At 46.1% G+C, this 17,195-nt stretch overlaps 3 protein-coding genes across 5 annotated transcripts; 2 read left to right on the plus strand and 1 right to left on the minus strand.

The window, feature by feature from the left end:
* Positions 1-904: 904 nt before the first annotated feature.
* rps14 (ribosomal protein S14) lies at positions 905-3,423 on the plus strand. 2 transcript variants are annotated; one of them, XM_076032092.1, is made up of 5 exons: positions 905-1,015; positions 1,874-2,025; positions 2,254-2,415; positions 2,499-2,575; positions 3,313-3,423. In XM_076032092.1, exons 2-5 carry the CDS (start codon positions 1,877-1,879, stop codon positions 3,378-3,380), a joined length of 456 nt encoding a protein of 151 aa, XP_075888207.1. In that variant the 5' UTR covers positions 905-1,015; positions 1,874-1,876; the 3' UTR covers positions 3,381-3,423. The 2 variants fall into 2 exon arrangements, with proteins under 2 accessions (XP_075888207.1, XP_075888209.1); XM_076032094.1 differs by having other exon boundaries at positions 981-1,060.
* A 2,169-nt stretch (positions 3,424-5,592) lies between these two features.
* On the plus strand, positions 5,593-14,957 carry LOC142892080 (arf-GAP with Rho-GAP domain, ANK repeat and PH domain-containing protein 1). 2 transcript variants are annotated; one of them, XM_076032118.1, is made up of 26 exons: positions 5,593-5,765; positions 5,860-5,945; positions 6,414-6,472; positions 6,956-7,408; positions 7,555-7,659; positions 7,759-7,891; positions 7,960-8,067; positions 8,146-8,250; positions 8,391-8,451; positions 8,532-8,652; positions 8,768-9,032; positions 9,173-9,372; positions 9,712-9,797; positions 9,879-10,061; positions 10,417-10,485; positions 10,609-10,708; positions 10,814-10,870; positions 10,963-11,095; positions 11,248-11,347; positions 11,427-11,628; positions 11,882-11,927; positions 12,062-12,282; positions 12,368-12,577; positions 14,090-14,195; positions 14,294-14,435; positions 14,702-14,957. In XM_076032118.1, exons 1-26 carry the CDS (start codon positions 5,763-5,765, stop codon positions 14,750-14,752), a joined length of 3,405 nt encoding a protein of 1,134 aa, XP_075888233.1. In that variant the 5' UTR covers positions 5,593-5,762; the 3' UTR covers positions 14,753-14,957. The 2 variants fall into 2 exon arrangements, with proteins under 2 accessions (XP_075888233.1, XP_075888232.1); XM_076032117.1 differs by having other exon boundaries at positions 14,294-14,957.
* Positions 14,958-15,520: 563 nt separating this feature from the next.
* On the minus strand, positions 15,521-17,169 carry LOC142892082 (uncharacterized). The gene is made up of 6 exons (XM_076032120.1): positions 17,146-17,169; positions 16,599-16,719; positions 16,212-16,508; positions 15,918-16,028; positions 15,749-15,820; positions 15,521-15,673 (listed from the first exon to the last, which is right to left on the minus strand). Exons 2-6 carry the CDS (start codon positions 16,663-16,665, stop codon positions 15,615-15,617), a joined length of 606 nt encoding a protein of 201 aa, XP_075888235.1. The 5' UTR covers positions 16,666-16,719; positions 17,146-17,169; the 3' UTR covers positions 15,521-15,614.
* Positions 17,170-17,195: the final 26 nt, after the last annotated feature.

The raw sequence follows: 17,195 nt of genomic DNA on the forward strand, positions 1-17,195 counted from the left end.
TTTGAAAATGGCAAACTAAAAAATACACAACTACCAATGTTTTTTCCTGAAAGATTCAGAAGAGTCCCTACCACTTTCTCTCCATCATCTTTACATTCTATAATCAGAGATCAATAATCAGCGCCTTCATATCTGCTTTGCTTTTTCTAATATGATGAATATTGTACTGTACTGTAATAATTCTAATGCTGCATGCTTGGTGTGTAACAGCGTGAATAGTGTGTGTGTGGGGGACGAGTGTGTTTTTAATCTTTTTGTAGTTTCTTCTTCTCCTTTTCCTTCTTCTTCCTCTTCTTCTGCATTGTGTTGAAGGTGTTTCTGTAAATAAATGGAGGTGTTCTCCAAGTCTTCAATCACATTTAATGGTGGAAACTTTGGTTTTGTGTTGTTTTTTTATTTTTTATTTTTGATGTTGAAATGGAATTGACGTTTGTAAATAAAGTTTCTGGATGATATAAAAAGTGTCTGTTGTCCAACAATTGAGACTATCCATCCTGGTAAATCTGCCCAAGTAAATCATTTTGTAAATGAATTTCCTCCACATTGGGATCTGTGATTGAGGGCAGGCAAGGATTCATTGAACCATGTTGTGTCAGAGCTCTTCAATGCTCTAGGTACCAATATACAACGGCACTGATACAACCAATTCAGTCATAGTTTTGTTAATCTCTGTTGTCACAAGTCCTTGAATTTAAACACAAATGCAAAGGTATAGAACTAATTCTCAGGTTTCAAGTATTAACAGTGAAACTGTGTCAGTCAAACAAATATCTGTGAGCAACGTTAAATGCTGAATATAAATAAATCAATATGTCAATAAAAATGTAAGATATTATTTTTTATCATGACGTCATTATTTATCACTGTCGTCTTTCTATCATATGCTGTCTTATTCAGTTTCATATTCTGTCCACTTGGCGGCGACGGCCACACGTTCAGAGAGCGCCTCAATTTTGCCCCCGGAAGCGGAAGTTCTTTCCTTTCTTGTTTCTGCTTCGTTTAGAGACACACAGAGGTGGGTTCTTCTCAGCATTTCATCCAACATTAATCTTTGTTATAGGTGAACATCTGATTGCTCCATACGTCCAAATATAATATATGATTGTTGATCAATTTTACTACGTTTAAATTTCTCCCCAGAGTGAAGAAAGAAGTCTAGTTTTCGCCGATTTCGTGACGGGTCTCGATGTGTGTCAGTCGGTTAGCTCCGGCTACGCGACGCCATTTTAGCTGCCTGTGCAAAGTTTAAACGCGGGAAGACGAGTTCTAAATTGTCGTCCGAGTTTTTAATACTTCTGACAGTATGTGACATAATGCTGTTTCAAACGTGTAGGATTCTCTCTGCCTTGGCTGTACGTTTGCTGGTGGTCAGGGCTAGCAGGCTAACGTTAGCATGTTGCTAGGCTGCTAACCCTCTGGCTGTGTTCAACGCACGTTGGCGTTTAAGCCTTCTCTCGTGCATTTAAATTCAGCAAACAAGTTAAACTGTAAAGTGATTCCATGCTTTTTGAAGTGTCGGCGCATTACATTCACCAAATTGCGGCGTGAGCCGCCGTGAACTGATGGCTCTTGGATTATTGTTTCAACTGTCAGTTCGTACAAATATTTTCATGGCTCTTATGGGTCCTCGCTGATGATGCAAACTTTAGAACAATATGAATGTTGTTTTTCCAGTTTATTCCAGTGTTGAACAACTATTCACCCAGTTGTCTCCATTTTATTTGGGACTTTGGGATGTTTTGATAGTGCTGGTACTGTCACTATCTTGGGTCGTACAGTTCTCCCTACTGTTGAGCAGATCACGGACCAGTTCTTAGATGTGCAGTGATGGCAGACTTGTATATGATTGCTTGACAACCTCTTGTTTCCTCAGACAATGGCTCCTCGTAAAGGGAAGGAAAAGAAGGAGGAGCAGGTCATCAGCCTGGGTCCACAGGTGGCCGAAGGAGAAAATGTTTTCGGCGTGTGCCACATCTTTGCCTCCTTCAACGACACCTTTGTCCACGTCACTGATCTGTCGGGCAAGTAAGTCTTCAGCACGCACTTAATGGCTGTTCATCATTGATGCTGCATGCTGCTGGTAACGGTGATGCTGAGCTAGGCATGTGCACCATGTGTACTCTAGGACCAGGAAGTGTGTAACTGATGCATTTACTTTTAAGTTCATATTCCATTTTCCCTGATTTTTCACATGGAACACTGTATGTATTCCACTGGGCTTGGATTAGTTCTCATTTGTGTTTGTGGTGTCAGGGAGACCATCTGCCGTGTGACTGGAGGGATGAAGGTGAAGGCAGACAGAGATGAGTCCTCTCCATATGCTGCCATGTTGGCTGCTCAGGATGTTGCTCAGCGCTGCAAAGAGCTTGGAATCACAGCGCTGCATATCAAGCTGAGAGCCACCGGGGGCAACAGGTAACAAACACAAACGCATGTCCCATCTTTGCCTGTGCATCATGTCTGTCTATTTGACTGACTGGTTTCACCATCTTTAACAGGACAAAGACCCCTGGCCCTGGTGCTCAGTCTGCTCTCAGAGCCTTGGCCCGTTCAGGCATGAAGATCGGACGTATCGGTAAGTTCAAGTTCTCAACATCTGCTGGAAATGATCTTTAGGAAAACATCATCAAACTTTTTACTCATTTACGAAAGGCCTGGACATTGCATTCATGATTCACTTCGGTCAAAAGTCAGACTCAAAAAGTCAAGTTTTTTGTATTTCAGCTTGTAAATAAAAAAAAAAAGAAAGTGTTGTGCCTTCATAAAGCAAGTCAATCTGTAGCAATGCCTTGTTTCAGCCATCGCCAAATATGCACTGTAGGGTCCTACCCAGAAATATGCTGCATTTGAGCTTTCTAGCATGGGAAGATCATGTTGCATGAAGTCTTTACTTTCTATAGGCTGCTGGATATATGGCAGTAGTTAAGACCAGTGTTAGGGACACCATATGAGCTGTATGTGGACATTTGTTTCTTCTTTTTCGAGACTATGGCACACTTATTTTGAGTAGAGTTCTAGACTGTTGTGGAAGTCATTTGTAAGGACTAGAAAATGTTACTGGAGCCTTCATCAAGATTATTATTGATTCTGTTGGAAGGTTCAGCGTGTATAATGCAATGCATAATGTTCAGGTGTATCATCAGTGCTTCACGTGAAGTTTTGTTGTGAGCCAAATCTTTTACAAATAAACCCTGTACAGTTAATTCTACAGAAATGATAGTTTCTTGTGAATATTATCTATAATGTAAAAGTAACTTCAGTTGCAACTGTCTTTCAATCAGCGTGTTTTTCTCTCCTCTTTGGTTTATTCAGAGGACGTCACTCCGATCCCATCAGACTCAACCAGGAGGAAGGGCGGACGTCGTGGTCGCCGACTGTAAACGACACGAAGATGTTTTTCAGCCAATAAAACGTGAAAATGAACATGTGTTTGAGTTTGTGTCAGTTGCTCACAGAGCAGATCTTCCTCTAGAGGTCATTTTACGTGTCATTGACTCGGAAACAGAAATAAAGTTAGGCGGGTGAATATCCTGTCAAATGTGTGAAAAATTGATTGGAGTTTGGTTACTTATGCTTGGCTTGGATATTTGAGTTGTATCCCAGATATCCCAGAGTTGTCTTATTCAGATATTAAAATGAAGGAACGGTAGTGTGTCACATGACCAGATCATAGACAAACCTTGGTTTCTAAGGATTTTGGCAGCTGCGTTATCCTACTGCCATTCTATTGGTTGCACATGTTGGCTCTGGCTGTAAGGTTCTTTGCTCACGTCTGTACCTGTGATTGGTCCTGAAATTAGACATTCCAAAGGTGCTCTGCTAGATTGACATCAGGTCAGTGTGGATGCCATGCCAAATGGCAACTCATTGTCACGTTCAACCAATGAGTCAAAGAGTATTGTGCAGTTGGAAGTAGCGGAATATATATGAGTGCCTAAACTTAGGGCAGGCTTCTCACGCTCATGGAAAACTGGTCAATTTACAAGTGCAATTCTCCAGGCCTGGAAACGTCACAGAATTTTGTAAAATCACTGAACATTTTGGAAAAGTCATGAAATTTGACGATGCCCCTTACGAACTAGCAGAATGTGTTGTTTTAATCTCATGGAGGTTCCATGAACCATTGTTTTTCATTCAGTTCACGTCTGCATTCGTGGGTTGTAGTAAGGTCATGAAAAGTCATTGAAAAGTTGTAAAACTTTAGTGAAAATGAGTGGGAATTGTTGTGGGGTCATTGTTTGTCACATATTCAGTACAGACAAAAATCAAAATAAAAAATAACCCAGGTTGCTGTCATTGTGTGTAAACATCCAATTCATAACTAATCATAACTACTGTATTACTGATTACAGTTTTTTGTGCTGCAATTGAAAAAAAAAAATACTATCAAGAGTAGCAAAACTGTTAAACACGATCCAGATACTCATGCAAGATCTCTGGTCAGTTCATTCATCTTTGAGAAGTTATCAACGAATGAATTTTTTTTGTTGATTAAAATATTTATTTTATTTTATTTATTTATTTTACTTAAGAACCTTTTCGAACCTGTACATTCTTAATTTCAAGAATGAAAGTTGGATCTATATAGATCCAACTTTCATTCAACATTTAGTATCCGTACTTTTGCCACCTCTCCCCATTTGAGACTACATGTGATGTAATGTTTAGCGCCTCCAGCAGGTGGAAGCACCAGTCCACAAGGAACAATTAGAGCAGGAGCCGCCAATCTTTTTGGCACTGAGAGCTACCTCATTGGTCCTGACAGAGTCACATGAGGAGCAGCCAGTTTGCTGGACTCTCCTGAAATAACAAACTCTCTGAGTTATATATTATTATCAGTGATACTCAACTATGTGAAGACACTTATCAAGTTCATGAGTTCTCGATTATCAGCAATGACTTAACAAGGTTGGATAAAACTGAATTTTAGACGCAGCTCAACGAGCTGTGCAATTTTTTGAACAGGCCTGCTGCTCCTCATGTGGTCCTTGGAGACTACCTGGTGCTCGAGGGCACCACGTTGGTGATCCCTGCATTAAAGAGTCCTTTGCTTATGGATGTGGACTTTGGCTAACTGATAACAAAACATTACAACAGTGTTTGTGATTTGTTTTTTAGTTTTTTGGGCGGCAAAGAGGCTTTAATATCTAAAGTAAGTCAGAAATTGTGTTCACATGTCATTTTTTTCAAATGAAAAATTAGCTGACTGGCACTTTCTCTTTAGTTACCCCTGAACTTGTGGCTCATGTGCCAACTCTGATAACCATAAAGGTGCCACTGCCGCTTGTATGTCTTGGACAGGAACCGTCACCCAAAACCACGTCTTCTTTCAGGATATGTTCTTCTGCACAACAAGCACACATACGTCACCACAATCAACCTTCCTGCTGCTGACTTTGAAACCATGACATAACTTCCAAGACGCCTCCAAACAGTCAAGGTGTTCAGTAGACGGGTGGAGGGAACAGGTAACAGGTCAACACGCACGCTCGCATGCACGCACACACGCATACACGCACACATTCCTGGAGCAGGTTGGGCCAGACCAGGCAAACCACCTGGTCTGATTATGAAATCTGATTGGTCTTTAAAGGCACAGTGTTTATGACTGAAGGTACAACAGAAAGAGATAATCGACACACGCTCACACGCGAGAGAGGAATAGGTGAACACAGGCACAGTCAGACAGGTTAACAGACAGAGCAGTGAACAGCCAGCAGGTCTCCTATAGGTCTTTGGTTCAGAGTCCTAGACGTTGGCTGATGGTAAGTTTACAATCTTGCTTAAGTTTGAAAGCCATTGAGTTGAGATTCATATCCTTCTGTGGTATATGAGATGATAACATTGTGTCTCCTCCAGATGAGTTTGTCTCCGACTTCAGCACCTGTTCCAAAACCTCGGTCCCGCTACATGAGGCACAGTCTGAGCTCTGCCCCTGAGGAGAAGTGAGTTTTAGGAAAACTTTAAATGGAACAAACAAAAGTTTCAAATTCAAGTCACTTCTCCCTAGTGCTTCTCAGGAACGCTTACTGTCTTTAGCATACTAGCTATTGTTAGCATTGAAGTTTCATGTTTCAGCTGAATCCACCAGTAGTCAGTCTTAACACAAGCAAGTGAAATAGCAACCAGCTGGACAGACGGACTGGATATAGCAGACACATCAAGTGATCTTTTGATGAGTGCTCATTCACTCATAATATACATAGTATATGTAAGTATATACAGAGAGTTGAGCCCCCTGGTGGTGGTAAATGGAAACACAGATGGACTGAGGAGTTATTTCCATCCACCGTCTGTGTAATGTATTAAAAATTTAGATATTCTCTAAAATAAATCCATTAGCAACATTGAAAAAATGAATCAACTGTATTGTTAAGATCAGCATTAAAACTTGTAATTTTTTCTGTTTTCAGCAATGTGAATGTTGAAAATCCACAGAAAGTTTTCTCAGATGCGCTTCAGCCAAGCTCAGGTTAAACACACACACACACACACACACACACACACACACACACACACACACACGCACACAACAAATTCAACATGGACCGATTTGTGTTTGGAAACAAGTGCCAGATACTACAAATGATTTTCATAAATTGGGATTTCTTTTACTGGAAATCCAGTCAAAATCCAGACGTAAACCTGAAAGTCCAGTTTATTTTTAGTGCCACTGACGCGTTTCAGCATGCTGCAGTTTGAACAGCCAAACCGGTTTGTGAACCGGGACTTTTCTTGTTATGGAATATAAACATGTCAACATTCTGTTCTGACACAAATGTTACTGTTTTCCTGCTCGTCACCATCAATCAAAAATCACAGCACTCAACCCATGAAAAAGACCCTGACATAACTATCACACTATTACACTTTGACAGAAAATGTGGCCTGGCTCTCTTTGAGGACTTTTTTTTATTAATATTTATTTATCCTAAACTTTGTACTGTGTGCACAGGTGGGGTGGCTCCTGTCGACGGCCCTGGTTTCCCAACTCTGACCAGTGTAACCAACTCCATCGCCACCAACATCCCGTCTTTGGCAGGGTTTGCTCACTCCATTGGTCACAATGTACCCACTGCGACTGTCCCTTCGGCTCCCCCCCCCCCCTCAGTTGACAGCATGGTTAACAGCATTGACGCTCACATACCTAGCTTAGCAGGAGCTGCTAACGAAGTAGCAAACCCAGCCAATGCCAGAGCCAATGCCACGACAAACAATGTGACTACAACTGTGACCACTGCAAACGCAGACCTAGCTCATTTAGAAAAAATTGTCAGCTCGTTTTCTAAAATACCTAGTTTGGCAGGCATGGTTAGCAGTTTCACTAACCCATTGAGCTCAACAGCAACTGTGGCCTACCCAACGGCCCCGCCCCCTTCACAGCAGACAACTGGGAACACACACACAGGTAAATCTGGCACATTTGGAAATGAAACATGAAAACTTTAGCTAATCAGGTCACACGACAAAAGGTGAGAGTGTGTGTGAGTAATCCGCAGTAATCTGGCAGGAAATGGAGTCATTTGGCTGAAAGTAGTGCATCTCTGTCTGCAGACGTCGGTGCGCTGTCGAAGCTTGTGATGTCAACGTTAGGCAAGGACTCGGGAGTCACACTCCCACCACTGGAGGGTGCTGCTGCACAATCAGGGGAAGGGAGTGGTGAGTGGGCCTGGGTTTGACCTCTACACAAGCTCAAGACTCCACCTCCACCAGCTCTCCATCTGACCTACTCTCTCACTACTCTATTCGCGGTTTCAGGCTTGGACAACCCCTACCAAACTGTGCTATCTAGTTGGGCCAGTCAAGAGGAGGTTGACTCAGAATCGTCCAATGAGGAGGAGGATGCCAGCGTTCAGCCGGAAGGAGCTGTGGATCCTTCAAACACCAACACGTGAGTCTAAAGTACTGCGTTAACCCCCATGGTGCTTAGAGCTCCCGCTGATGTTGTGTGCTCTGCAGCGCCCCCGTCAGTCCTCCCGGTCTTGTGGTTCCAACACGACCAGCCCCGCCCCCTCCGCGTCCTCTCGGGCCATCAACGAAGTCTGTCAGGAAGAAGAAGATGCCAAGGTATCCACGATGTAGACACATGTAGATCCTCAACCACAAACAGACACGCGCACACATTTTTTAATGTTTCTCCTGCAGGAGCGCCACCATCCGGGTCTCCAGGAAGAAGGGCGTCAGTAAGGACACATCAGGGCAGAGCGCCGTGGTCCGGTCCAGCTGGCTGGACGTCTGGAAAGGCTTCAGGTGCAACCTTCATCACCTTCAGTGTCACACACACACACACACACAGAGCAAACGGATATTGATTAAGGAGATCCCTGAGGAACACCAGACCTGATCAGTTGAAACAGAGACACGGATGAACAAGTACTCTCTCTCAACAGGTACAATGTCTTATGGGCCACGTTTGATGGACAGCTGATGTCTCTGTGGAAGAAAAGGACTGTAAGTCTGTCACACCGACTGTCTGTCCCTCTCCCTCTTTCTGTCTGGCCGTTGACAGGTTTGTTTGTTTCATTTACCAGGACCGTTTCAGCGAGCTGGTCTTTCACGTCTCCAGTATCACCAATGTGAAGAAACAGGAAAAGGGCAGATTCTCTGTTTACTTCAGGAAAAAACATTATGACTTCATGGCTCAAAGCGACGGTACGAACTAGCGGGTTGGGTGCCATTCGGCAGCATCGTTGAAGGCTTCATGTTGTTGAGGACACAGGTGCTGCGCAATTCCTCATCCCTCATTCTTTTTTCTTTTTTCTTCTAGAGGTTCGTGATGGTTGGGTCACGTCTCTGCTGGCATCTCGAGGGCAGCAAAAGTCCGCCTCTTCCCCGCTTCACGGACAAATCACCATGAAGGACACACGTAGCCGGGCTTACGCTGCTGTATGGGGTCATGACCTCTGGATTTACCCCAATAAGGATGGCTTCCAGCTGGGCATCGCCTCCTTCTCCATCCCCCTGAATGTCGCTTCCATCAAATCATCGGGAAAACACTCCTTTACCCTCATCACTCCATACAAGACCTTCAGGTACCTGATTGGACACCTGTTTGTCTCTCTCACTGTCTGCCTGCCTGCCTGCCTGTATGTCTGTCTTCTTACGTTGTTTTATCTTCTTCCCACTTTGGCTTCTCCTCTGTTCTGTCTTTGGCCACGCCCACTGCCTGCAGTCTATCTGTAGATTCATCCAAAGATCTTGCCAACTGGTTGGACAAGCTGTCCTTGACCATTTCCAGTGCCCTGTCCTGCTGCCAGGTGGCGTTGCGCCTTTGGGAAAACCCTGACAATAAAGTCTGCGGTGACTGTGGCGCAGCAAATCCTGAATGGGCTTCAGTCAACCTGCTATTGGTCATCTGTCACGTTTGTGCAGGTACAAGCTAACGGAGACGTTGCAGTCATGTAACTCATTTGTTAAACAGCACAACACACATCTATTTTTTTCTTTTTTTTTACACACACACACACACACACACACACATACACACACACACACACACACACGCACACATTTTAGGAGTAAAATAATCACTGTTATTAAAACCAAACAGAGCAATCAGTCACATTCAACTTGCAGATGCTAAATGATTTCAGAACATTTTTTTAGTTTAGGCACGTAACGACAAAACTTAAATGTAGATAACAAGTGTTGGGATTACAAATGGCAGGCAGAGCTCGGGTCAGAGTTTTAACTACAAAGCTGTGTTTTCAGGCCAACACAGAGGGTTGGGGAGCAGCTTGTCCAAAGTGCGCAGCCTGAAGATGGACAACAAGGTCTGGACAGAACCGCTGATTCAGGTGGGGGAGCGACCGTGAGGACAGCATGTGAGCCAATCTTAGAATCGCCAAAATAACGGCCAGGAAACCTTCCTCCTCCAGCTGTTTGTCACCTATGGAAACCGACTGGCCAACCAGATATGGGCTCCGGCTGTGCCAGGGGCAGAGCAGCTGCTTCCAGAGTCGTCTGACGAGCGGAGGTCAAAGTTCATCAAGGACAAATACATCCAAGGGCGCTACAGACGTGTCCACGCTCTTGTGTCCTCTCAGTCTGCAATGGATCAGGTCTGTCTCATAGCAACTGATGCATGTCTCTCGCCCAGGAGGAAGATCCCGAGTCAGAGCTGTTATGTTCTCACTGTTTCACTGTCATCTAAGTCGTGATTGCTTTTCTAGACTAGCCTCCACTTCCAGGCTGGACTCTTGACCATTGCAAAAGTACTAGACTCAGGTTCTGCTCATCAGAACGCTATGACTCAGAAATGGATATCAAATTTTGACATACGTCATATATGAGACCTGTAGCTTAATTTGCAAGTTATCATTTGAACTCATTGATACTTAAATCATATACACCAATGTTGACGTTCCTGCAGGCAACGCTAATATCTTTGCATGCGTTTGTGTGTTTGTGTTACAGAGACTGTGTCAGGTTGTTTGTGGGGATGACGTGGAAGAAACCATGTTCCTGATCTGCTCGGGGGCAAAGGTACCAGCACTGAGTCTCTCCACACACACACTCACACACACACACACACACACACACGCACACACACACACACACACAGTAACAAGTATTTAAATGTACTGAGAAGACATAACCTGTGCACAGGTGAGCCACTCGGACCCTCAGATGCCCTCCGCCATCCTGCTGGCGGAGAGGGCAGGACAGGCTCTGCAGACGCAGCTGCTCAGACTCAACGAGTTCATGGGTAACACTCATTTAACGTGCAGAGTAACAAAAAAAAAAAAGAAAAAAGGGTAGCGGTTCATTTGGATGTGGCTCAGGTCTGTTTTTCTGCTGCCTTCCCTTGCAGACGTGCCGCCTTACCAGCCTGTTCAAACCAACATGGCCCAAGACCACGCCCCTGCAGGTGAGACACAAGACTTCCTTCCTCGTTGTTTGTAACAAGAAGGGAAAAAAACGTGTCGACCAGCGTGTGTCTGTGTGCGCATGTGTGTGCAGGTGACGACGTCGAAGAGGTGGAGCTTCACGGTAAACTGGAAGACGATCGCTTTCTCTTCTCACTGGAGAACAACTCAGCAGCATGCGACGTTCTCGACCTGCGAGAGGTTCTCTCACTGTTCGTCAAAGAGGGGTGAGCAAGCAGAAATACAGCAAAATATTTGTATATATTTAAAATGATGACCAATATCGGTGGTACTGATGGTACTGGTACTGGCCATTCTGCTTTTTGCACTACTGGTATTGGAACCTTTTGGTTGCTGACTCCTGTACTTGCGTTTCCAGAGAAGCTCACGAGTTTGAATTGGTGACACTGAGCGACAACCTGAACTGCGCCGCCGACCACGAGGAGGGGCTGCTGAGTCACATGGTTCACATCCTGAAGGTCAGTGCCGCACTGGCCTCTGTCTCTGCGAGGAGCCCCCCCGAGCACCACCGTCACCAAAGGAGTCTTCCCCTTCCAGGCCATTCTCCCGGGGGGCGTGACTTACGCGGAGGTGGGAGGGGCCTCTGCCGTCAGCAAAGTCTGTGCGGTTGAAAGGGGCGGGACCTCGAGTCGCTGCGACGTCTGGCTGCTGCTGTGGGACGACGGCATCAGCGTTCACCCCATCGACAGGCAGACGCGACAGCCTCTGAGGATGGAACTGGGCGCGCTCACTCGTTACGGTAATGGCCTTTTTTTTCCCTGTGCAGGCCTTTATTGTGATCCAGCGCCCTCTGATGGATCACGACCTCTGAGGTCTGTCCGAGCTGATGCTTCACAGCTAACACCCGAGTCGCACAAGCTAAAAGGTTCAGGGCAGACAGTTGGAGAAGGACGTTGTGTATGTTGTGTGTGACCTGCTGTCCTCTTCGCAACACGGCCTCTCCCCTCTTTGAACCCTCTGAATATCAAGTCTGTGTTTGTTTTCTCTTTCAGAAATGGATCCATCCGAAAACAGCATCAACATGGCGACCGCGGACAGGTGAGAAACACACACAAAATGTACTTTTACATTCATTTCATCCCAAGAGAGAACAAACGAGTGAGCGCTAACTTGTTTTTCTTGCCGCAATCTCCATTCGACTGCGATCTGTCTCTCCCTCACGCTCCCATCAGGAGTTTGTCCTTCCGTTTCGAGGAGCAGCATAGCTGTCAGTCCTGGTTTGACCACCTCAAGAGAGCTCTGAGCAAATGGAGAGAAACTCCACGTCGTCCTCCTCCGCCACCGCCCAATCGCAGCTCAACGCGCAAGTCCCTCTACCCGCAAATAGAGCCAGAGTCGAGGGGATCCGTCCCACCGGCTATTGAGCGCTGCATCTCTCACATCACAGCTCACGGTGGGTTTGTGGGGTCTTTCTGCCTGTGTTTCTGTGTCTGTCTGCTGGCAGCCCATATGACTGACCGCCTCTGTCTGTCTCTCAGGCCTCAACGTGGAGGGCATCTACCGCCGCTGCGGCCTCGCCACCAAAGTCTCGCGCTTGGTGGAGGCTCTGGTGACGTCGCCTAAGACCGCCCCCCTGGAGAGCAACGAGGAGGGCGTGGTTGATGCCGGCTCTGCCCTCAAACAGTACATCCGCCAGCAGGACAGCTTGTTTCCAGAGAGGGAGCGACAGCAGTGGCTGCACGCTGCCAGTAAGTATGCCGAAGTACCCGATTGTGTAACTTCAGTGGCGCTACTGTCACACTGACGTATTGACACAGTTGTGCTCCACAGTGACCCATAGCACCTATAACATCTCAGTAGTAACACATTGCAAAGGCAAACTACAGTGCGACTATACTGCTGCTCTGTGTTTGTTATTACTGTGTTATTACTTTAGTGGTACAACAGCAACACTTAAAGGTGACCTATTATACTAATTTTCGGGCCTTTGTATTTGATTTCTGGCCCCTCCAGAGCAGCAACGCACGATTCTTTGCACTGAAAGCTTTGTAGATCTGTGTATCACGCTGCTCGCTTCCTCCTATTTCCTGCATCCCACGAAATCGGTCTGTTTTACTTCACTCCACCCCCGGCCTCCTCCGTGTCCGCCTCCCGCCCAGCCCTCTCAGCTGTGATTGGTCACACTCTTCGTCGCTGTTGAGCCACACTTCCTCAGTTTGCCGGTGCAGGAGTTGAGAGTTGAGAGTGAACGGCAAACTTTACGAAACCGGTGCGATTTAAACACTTACCGTCGTGAAGGCTTCACCCTTTAGCAGCTGTTTAGCGGCTAATCCAGCTTCGTACGGACCCAGCGCGGGCTGAGTTACGGCCGCATGGCGGACCGAAGGTCCCTGGACGTTTTTTGTGCCTTCCGTGTCCCCGGAAATATATTTTACTTTGTGTACCGACCATGTTTTTGTTTTGTATTTTTGCGAGACATTTTAATAGGGCTTAGAATGATTTGGTTTCATACTGTTGACTTGTATCAAAACACTGTCCTAGCAGAGAAAATATGGACGCTGAAACGATCACTTCAGTCATAGAGTCGTTTATTATTAGACAAGAATATCTGCACAACTTACGTCCACACCAAGCACAAAGCAGGAAGAGCTCTATACAACCCATGTTACCATGCTGGCAGCGTGAACATCGCTATAAGGAGTGAAACTTGCGAGTCAAAATCGCTTCCTCTTCAGTTAGGCTGAACAAACCTCCATTTTCTCTGTTCGTTCCACTCCGACGGTTGTGGTCCTTGGTGCTTCGGTGCTTCTCTCTGTATTTTTTATTTTATATTTTTTAATTTCCCTGATCAGGGAAATTAAAAAATATAGAATAAAACATCGCTTCCGGGGCGGAGCGGGGGAGGGCGGAACCAGTCCGAGAGGGTGCCGGACCTTGGCCATGAAAGGAGATCCGAAACGCATTGACGTCAATGCGTTCCCAGTGTTTAAAAATAACTCCGTGAACAGAGCGTTTAGAACCATGGCCAACAACTTGCAGGGCTCACGTCCAAACGCATGAACCTCATTATTTGACGATTTCGCATCGTTTGACGATAGAGTTCAACATTGTAACAGTTTTTAAAGCTCAGAAAAGTGGAAAAGCATCATAGGTGCCCTTTAAGGAAAACTGTAAAGACAGCACTGGAGCAACAGCACTGGTGCAGTATTTATACAACACCAGGCTGCCATTGTGCTACAGTGACACTGTGGATCTTGTAGTGATTTCAGATGAGAACAGCAGATTTTCAGCATACAGGCGGCTGATACGACAACTTCCTGACGACAACAGAACGACACTCAACGCCTTGTTTGGACACTTCTACATGTAACGCTCGCACACAACACACACGTGTGTCACATGAAAGAGGATCTCCAAACAGATGAAGTGGTTGTGGGTCTGACTTCAGGTGTGTCCCTCCACAGAGTCCAGATGTTCTCTCAGGTGAACAAGATGTCAGCCCACAACCTGGCTGTGGTCCTCGTCCCGACTCTGTTCCAGACCATGAACCCGGATCTGATGCGACTCACCCGCGAGTTCATCATCCACCACATGTTGCTCTTCCTGGTAAATATCACACCCGAACCGTCCCTCCGCCAGAGGTCAGGTGTCTCTCTTCCACCCCTGTAACGTCAGATGTGCTTCAGAAAAGGTATCGCACGGAAAGCTTCACCTGGCCAATCAGATTAATTGGTCAGATCATTTCAGACCACTCGACCTGCATCCTGCATCAGTTTCACCCATTCAACTTAATTAGCTGGTGTATGGAAAAGCACATATGGCTGGCATGTTGCCAATTAAGTGATGTCATTGCTCTGATTGGCTCCCTGCAGACACCAGGAGGCGGAGTCAGAGATGGGCAGGTGGAGGTTACATTCCTCTGATGACGCGTCAGACTGATGGTCTGCGTTCATGTGATCACGTGTTGAAAGGATGAAGGATTTACTGTTTGTCTCTCTTGTGTTTGTGCTGCTGATGTTTCTACCACGGCTCGACTCCCTGGAGCCTTACACTGTTTATGACCTTTAATTTTCTAAAAAACCATGGATAAACATGCTTAATAAAAATCTAAACCTCCTGTGATCGGGATCTTGCGTTGTGGTCTGTGCTCTCAGTATCACTTCCGGTTGTGGGTGTCTACCTGTGTTTCTCATTTCCTCTCCCGGTTCGGCCTTGTGACTTCATTGTTTCACGCGTGTAGTATCTGAATCTATGCATATGACATTATTTGAACTAATGTATATGGCCTGATGGGAGATCATCAGTACATCCGCTGCACACCTTCCCTAATGGCGTCTGTTTCCATATATGGTCTTGTCGTCGCCCACGGCCACCAAATTAAAACCAGATGGCCATAGGGGGATGCAATTATGGAATGCATACATTCTCCCCCCACTTCTAGCATCTTCCTCCCTGGTTGCTGGGAGGTATAAGAGGTGATGTGAACAAAGCATCATCGGAGTTGCTCACATCTGGCCCAGAGACATCCCTAGGCTTTCCATGGTGCCTGTCTGACTTTTGACTTCTTTGCAAATAAACCAGTTTTTATCCAACTAAGTCTGTGTCAGTGAAGACTCCTTCAACATCTACATCACCTGAATCCACCAGAAGAATTCACCACACGCGTTTTCACACTTTTGGTTTGCTTCTCGTGACTTTTTTTTTTTTCAAAATGTGCATTTATTTCAGAAAACAAATACTAACATACGTTCAACAAAACAAAAAAGGTTGAGCTCCAATTGTCTGTCACACGTAGATGTCTTCTTCCTGCGGTGGGATTGGTGCTTCCAACCCCGAACCCCGAACTGTAAAGAATGAAATATGTTAGAATTTGTTGCCCTCGACAAATGTTGGTGAGTGTCTGTCAGTGAGCGAGCTACCGGACTCCTCCTCTCTCTCCTTGTTGCCACGGTTACCGTGCATCGTCATATAATCGGATTCCATCAGTGTGCCTGAAAAAACAAACAAACAGACAATAAACTAAACTATTTAACTGCCAACAGAGTGTCATGACTATGAGATCAGGCTGCTCCTCATTGGCTGTCGTACCCGGGGATGTGCTTCGATGTCTCCTTCTAACAACAATGAGGGCGATGAGAATAAGGACGAAGATGAGGAAGATGCACGTCAACGTGGGGACCAGGACGCTGCTACTTCCCACTGACAGGCAAACAGACGGACAGACAGGCAGGCAATCAGAGGGACACACTGCGGCCGGCTCAGGCAATCGTTGCTGTTTTAGGGCTGACTTTTATTTTATTTTTGAACACCTTTAGTGGTGGTAAGTCAGTGGCAGTAAGTCAGGGGTGGTGGCAGTGATATCAGAACGGTGGGAGGTCCCACCTGGGTCCACCAGCAGCTGGACGTCCGTGGTCTTCACCCGGTTGCCGTGCTCGTCGAACGCCTGCATCCAGTATTTCCCCTCGTCCTCTGCGAGGATGCGGCTGTACCTCAGCGAGCCGTCAACCATCAGCTCGCAGCGTCCGTGGTGACACATGGTCATGTTGTTCTTCACCGAGACCACCAGGTTGCGGTGAGTCCACCTCACGTCTTTCACCAGCCGACGATCCACGTCCGTCAGGTTGGGACGCATCGTGACGGCCTCGCCGCTCCGCACTCTGATGACGTAGACGGCTTCAGCTGCGGTCAAGGGGTCAGAGGTCGAGAGAGCAGGTTACGACGTCATCAGCGTCCATGCAGTTAGTTTTTAAGAATCGGCTCATTTCTGACCATTTGTCATCATCCTGATCGTCATCGTCATCATCATCATCATCATCATCATCATCATCGTCATCATGGAAAAGCCAACATGGCTGCCATGCCCACTACTTTGCCTCTCGGCTGCCGATCGCTGTGGGGGAAATGCACACTTTAAGTGGTGTATGTATTCGCGCGCGCGTGTGTGTGTGTGTGTGTGTGTGTGGGTGTGTGTGTGTGTGTGTGTGTGTGTGTATCTGCTTGCGAGTTAATGTACAACAGTACAATTGAAGCCTCTCACACACACCCCCCCACCCCCCATTTTTATGGGGATAAACTTCAGGTTAACATGCTTGTGAACCTGTAAAAACACTGGTCTGATCAAAGGTAGACAGTGGCTGAGCCAATGTAAAAGCTCTGCCTATGCATGTCACCACAACACTTTAACCACAGCACAGCAATCAATTTGTGTGGAGGCTGTATACGCATCTTGTCGGACTGATTACATCTTCTTCAAATGAAAATACAGATGGCATGAGGCGTCATCTAGGTTAAAATATATCACATATAAACGTCCTACCTTTGCGAGAAACGGCTGTCAGACTAAAACGGGGAAACTGAGCTGGTCTC

The sequence above is a fragment of the Nelusetta ayraudi genome, unplaced genomic scaffold (assembly GCF_046127955.1).
Source record: "Nelusetta ayraudi isolate G7.1 ecotype Tasmania unplaced genomic scaffold, CSIRO-AGI_Nayr_v1 ptg000033l, whole genome shotgun sequence".
NCBI classification, from domain to species: Eukaryota; Metazoa; Chordata; class Actinopteri; order Tetraodontiformes; family Monacanthidae; genus Nelusetta; species Nelusetta ayraudi.

Bases quoted from the DNA above. Each gene is read 5' to 3' on its own strand.
- rps14 (XM_076032092.1), top strand. From the start codon at position 1,877: ATGGCTCCTCGTAAAGGGAAGGAAAAGAAGGAGGAGCAGGTCATCAGC. The intron at 2,416-2,498 runs GTAACAAACACA...CATCTTTAACAG, and splicing joins AGAGCCACCGGGGGCAACAG to GACAAAGACCCCTGGCCCTG. The intron at 2,576-3,312 runs GTAAGTTCAAGT...TGGTTTATTCAG, and splicing joins CATGAAGATCGGACGTATCG to AGGACGTCACTCCGATCCCA.
- LOC142892080 (XM_076032117.1), top strand. The intron at 10,486-10,608 runs GTACCAGCACTG...ACCTGTGCACAG, and splicing joins TGATCTGCTCGGGGGCAAAG to GTGAGCCACTCGGACCCTCA. The intron at 11,348-11,426 runs GTCAGTGCCGCA...TTCCCCTTCCAG, and splicing joins ACATGGTTCACATCCTGAAG to GCCATTCTCCCGGGGGGCGT.
- LOC142892082 (XM_076032120.1), bottom strand. From the start codon at position 16,665: ATGATGACGATGATGATGATGATGATGATGATGATGATGACGATGACG. The intron at 16,029-16,211 runs GTGGGACCTCCC...TTTGCCTGTCAG, and splicing joins CCAGCTGCTGGTGGACCCAG to TGGGAAGTAGCAGCGTCCTG. The intron at 15,674-15,748 runs GTAGCTCGCTCA...CATTCTTTACAG, and splicing joins GGAGAGAGAGGAGGAGTCCG to TTCGGGGTTCGGGGTTGGAA.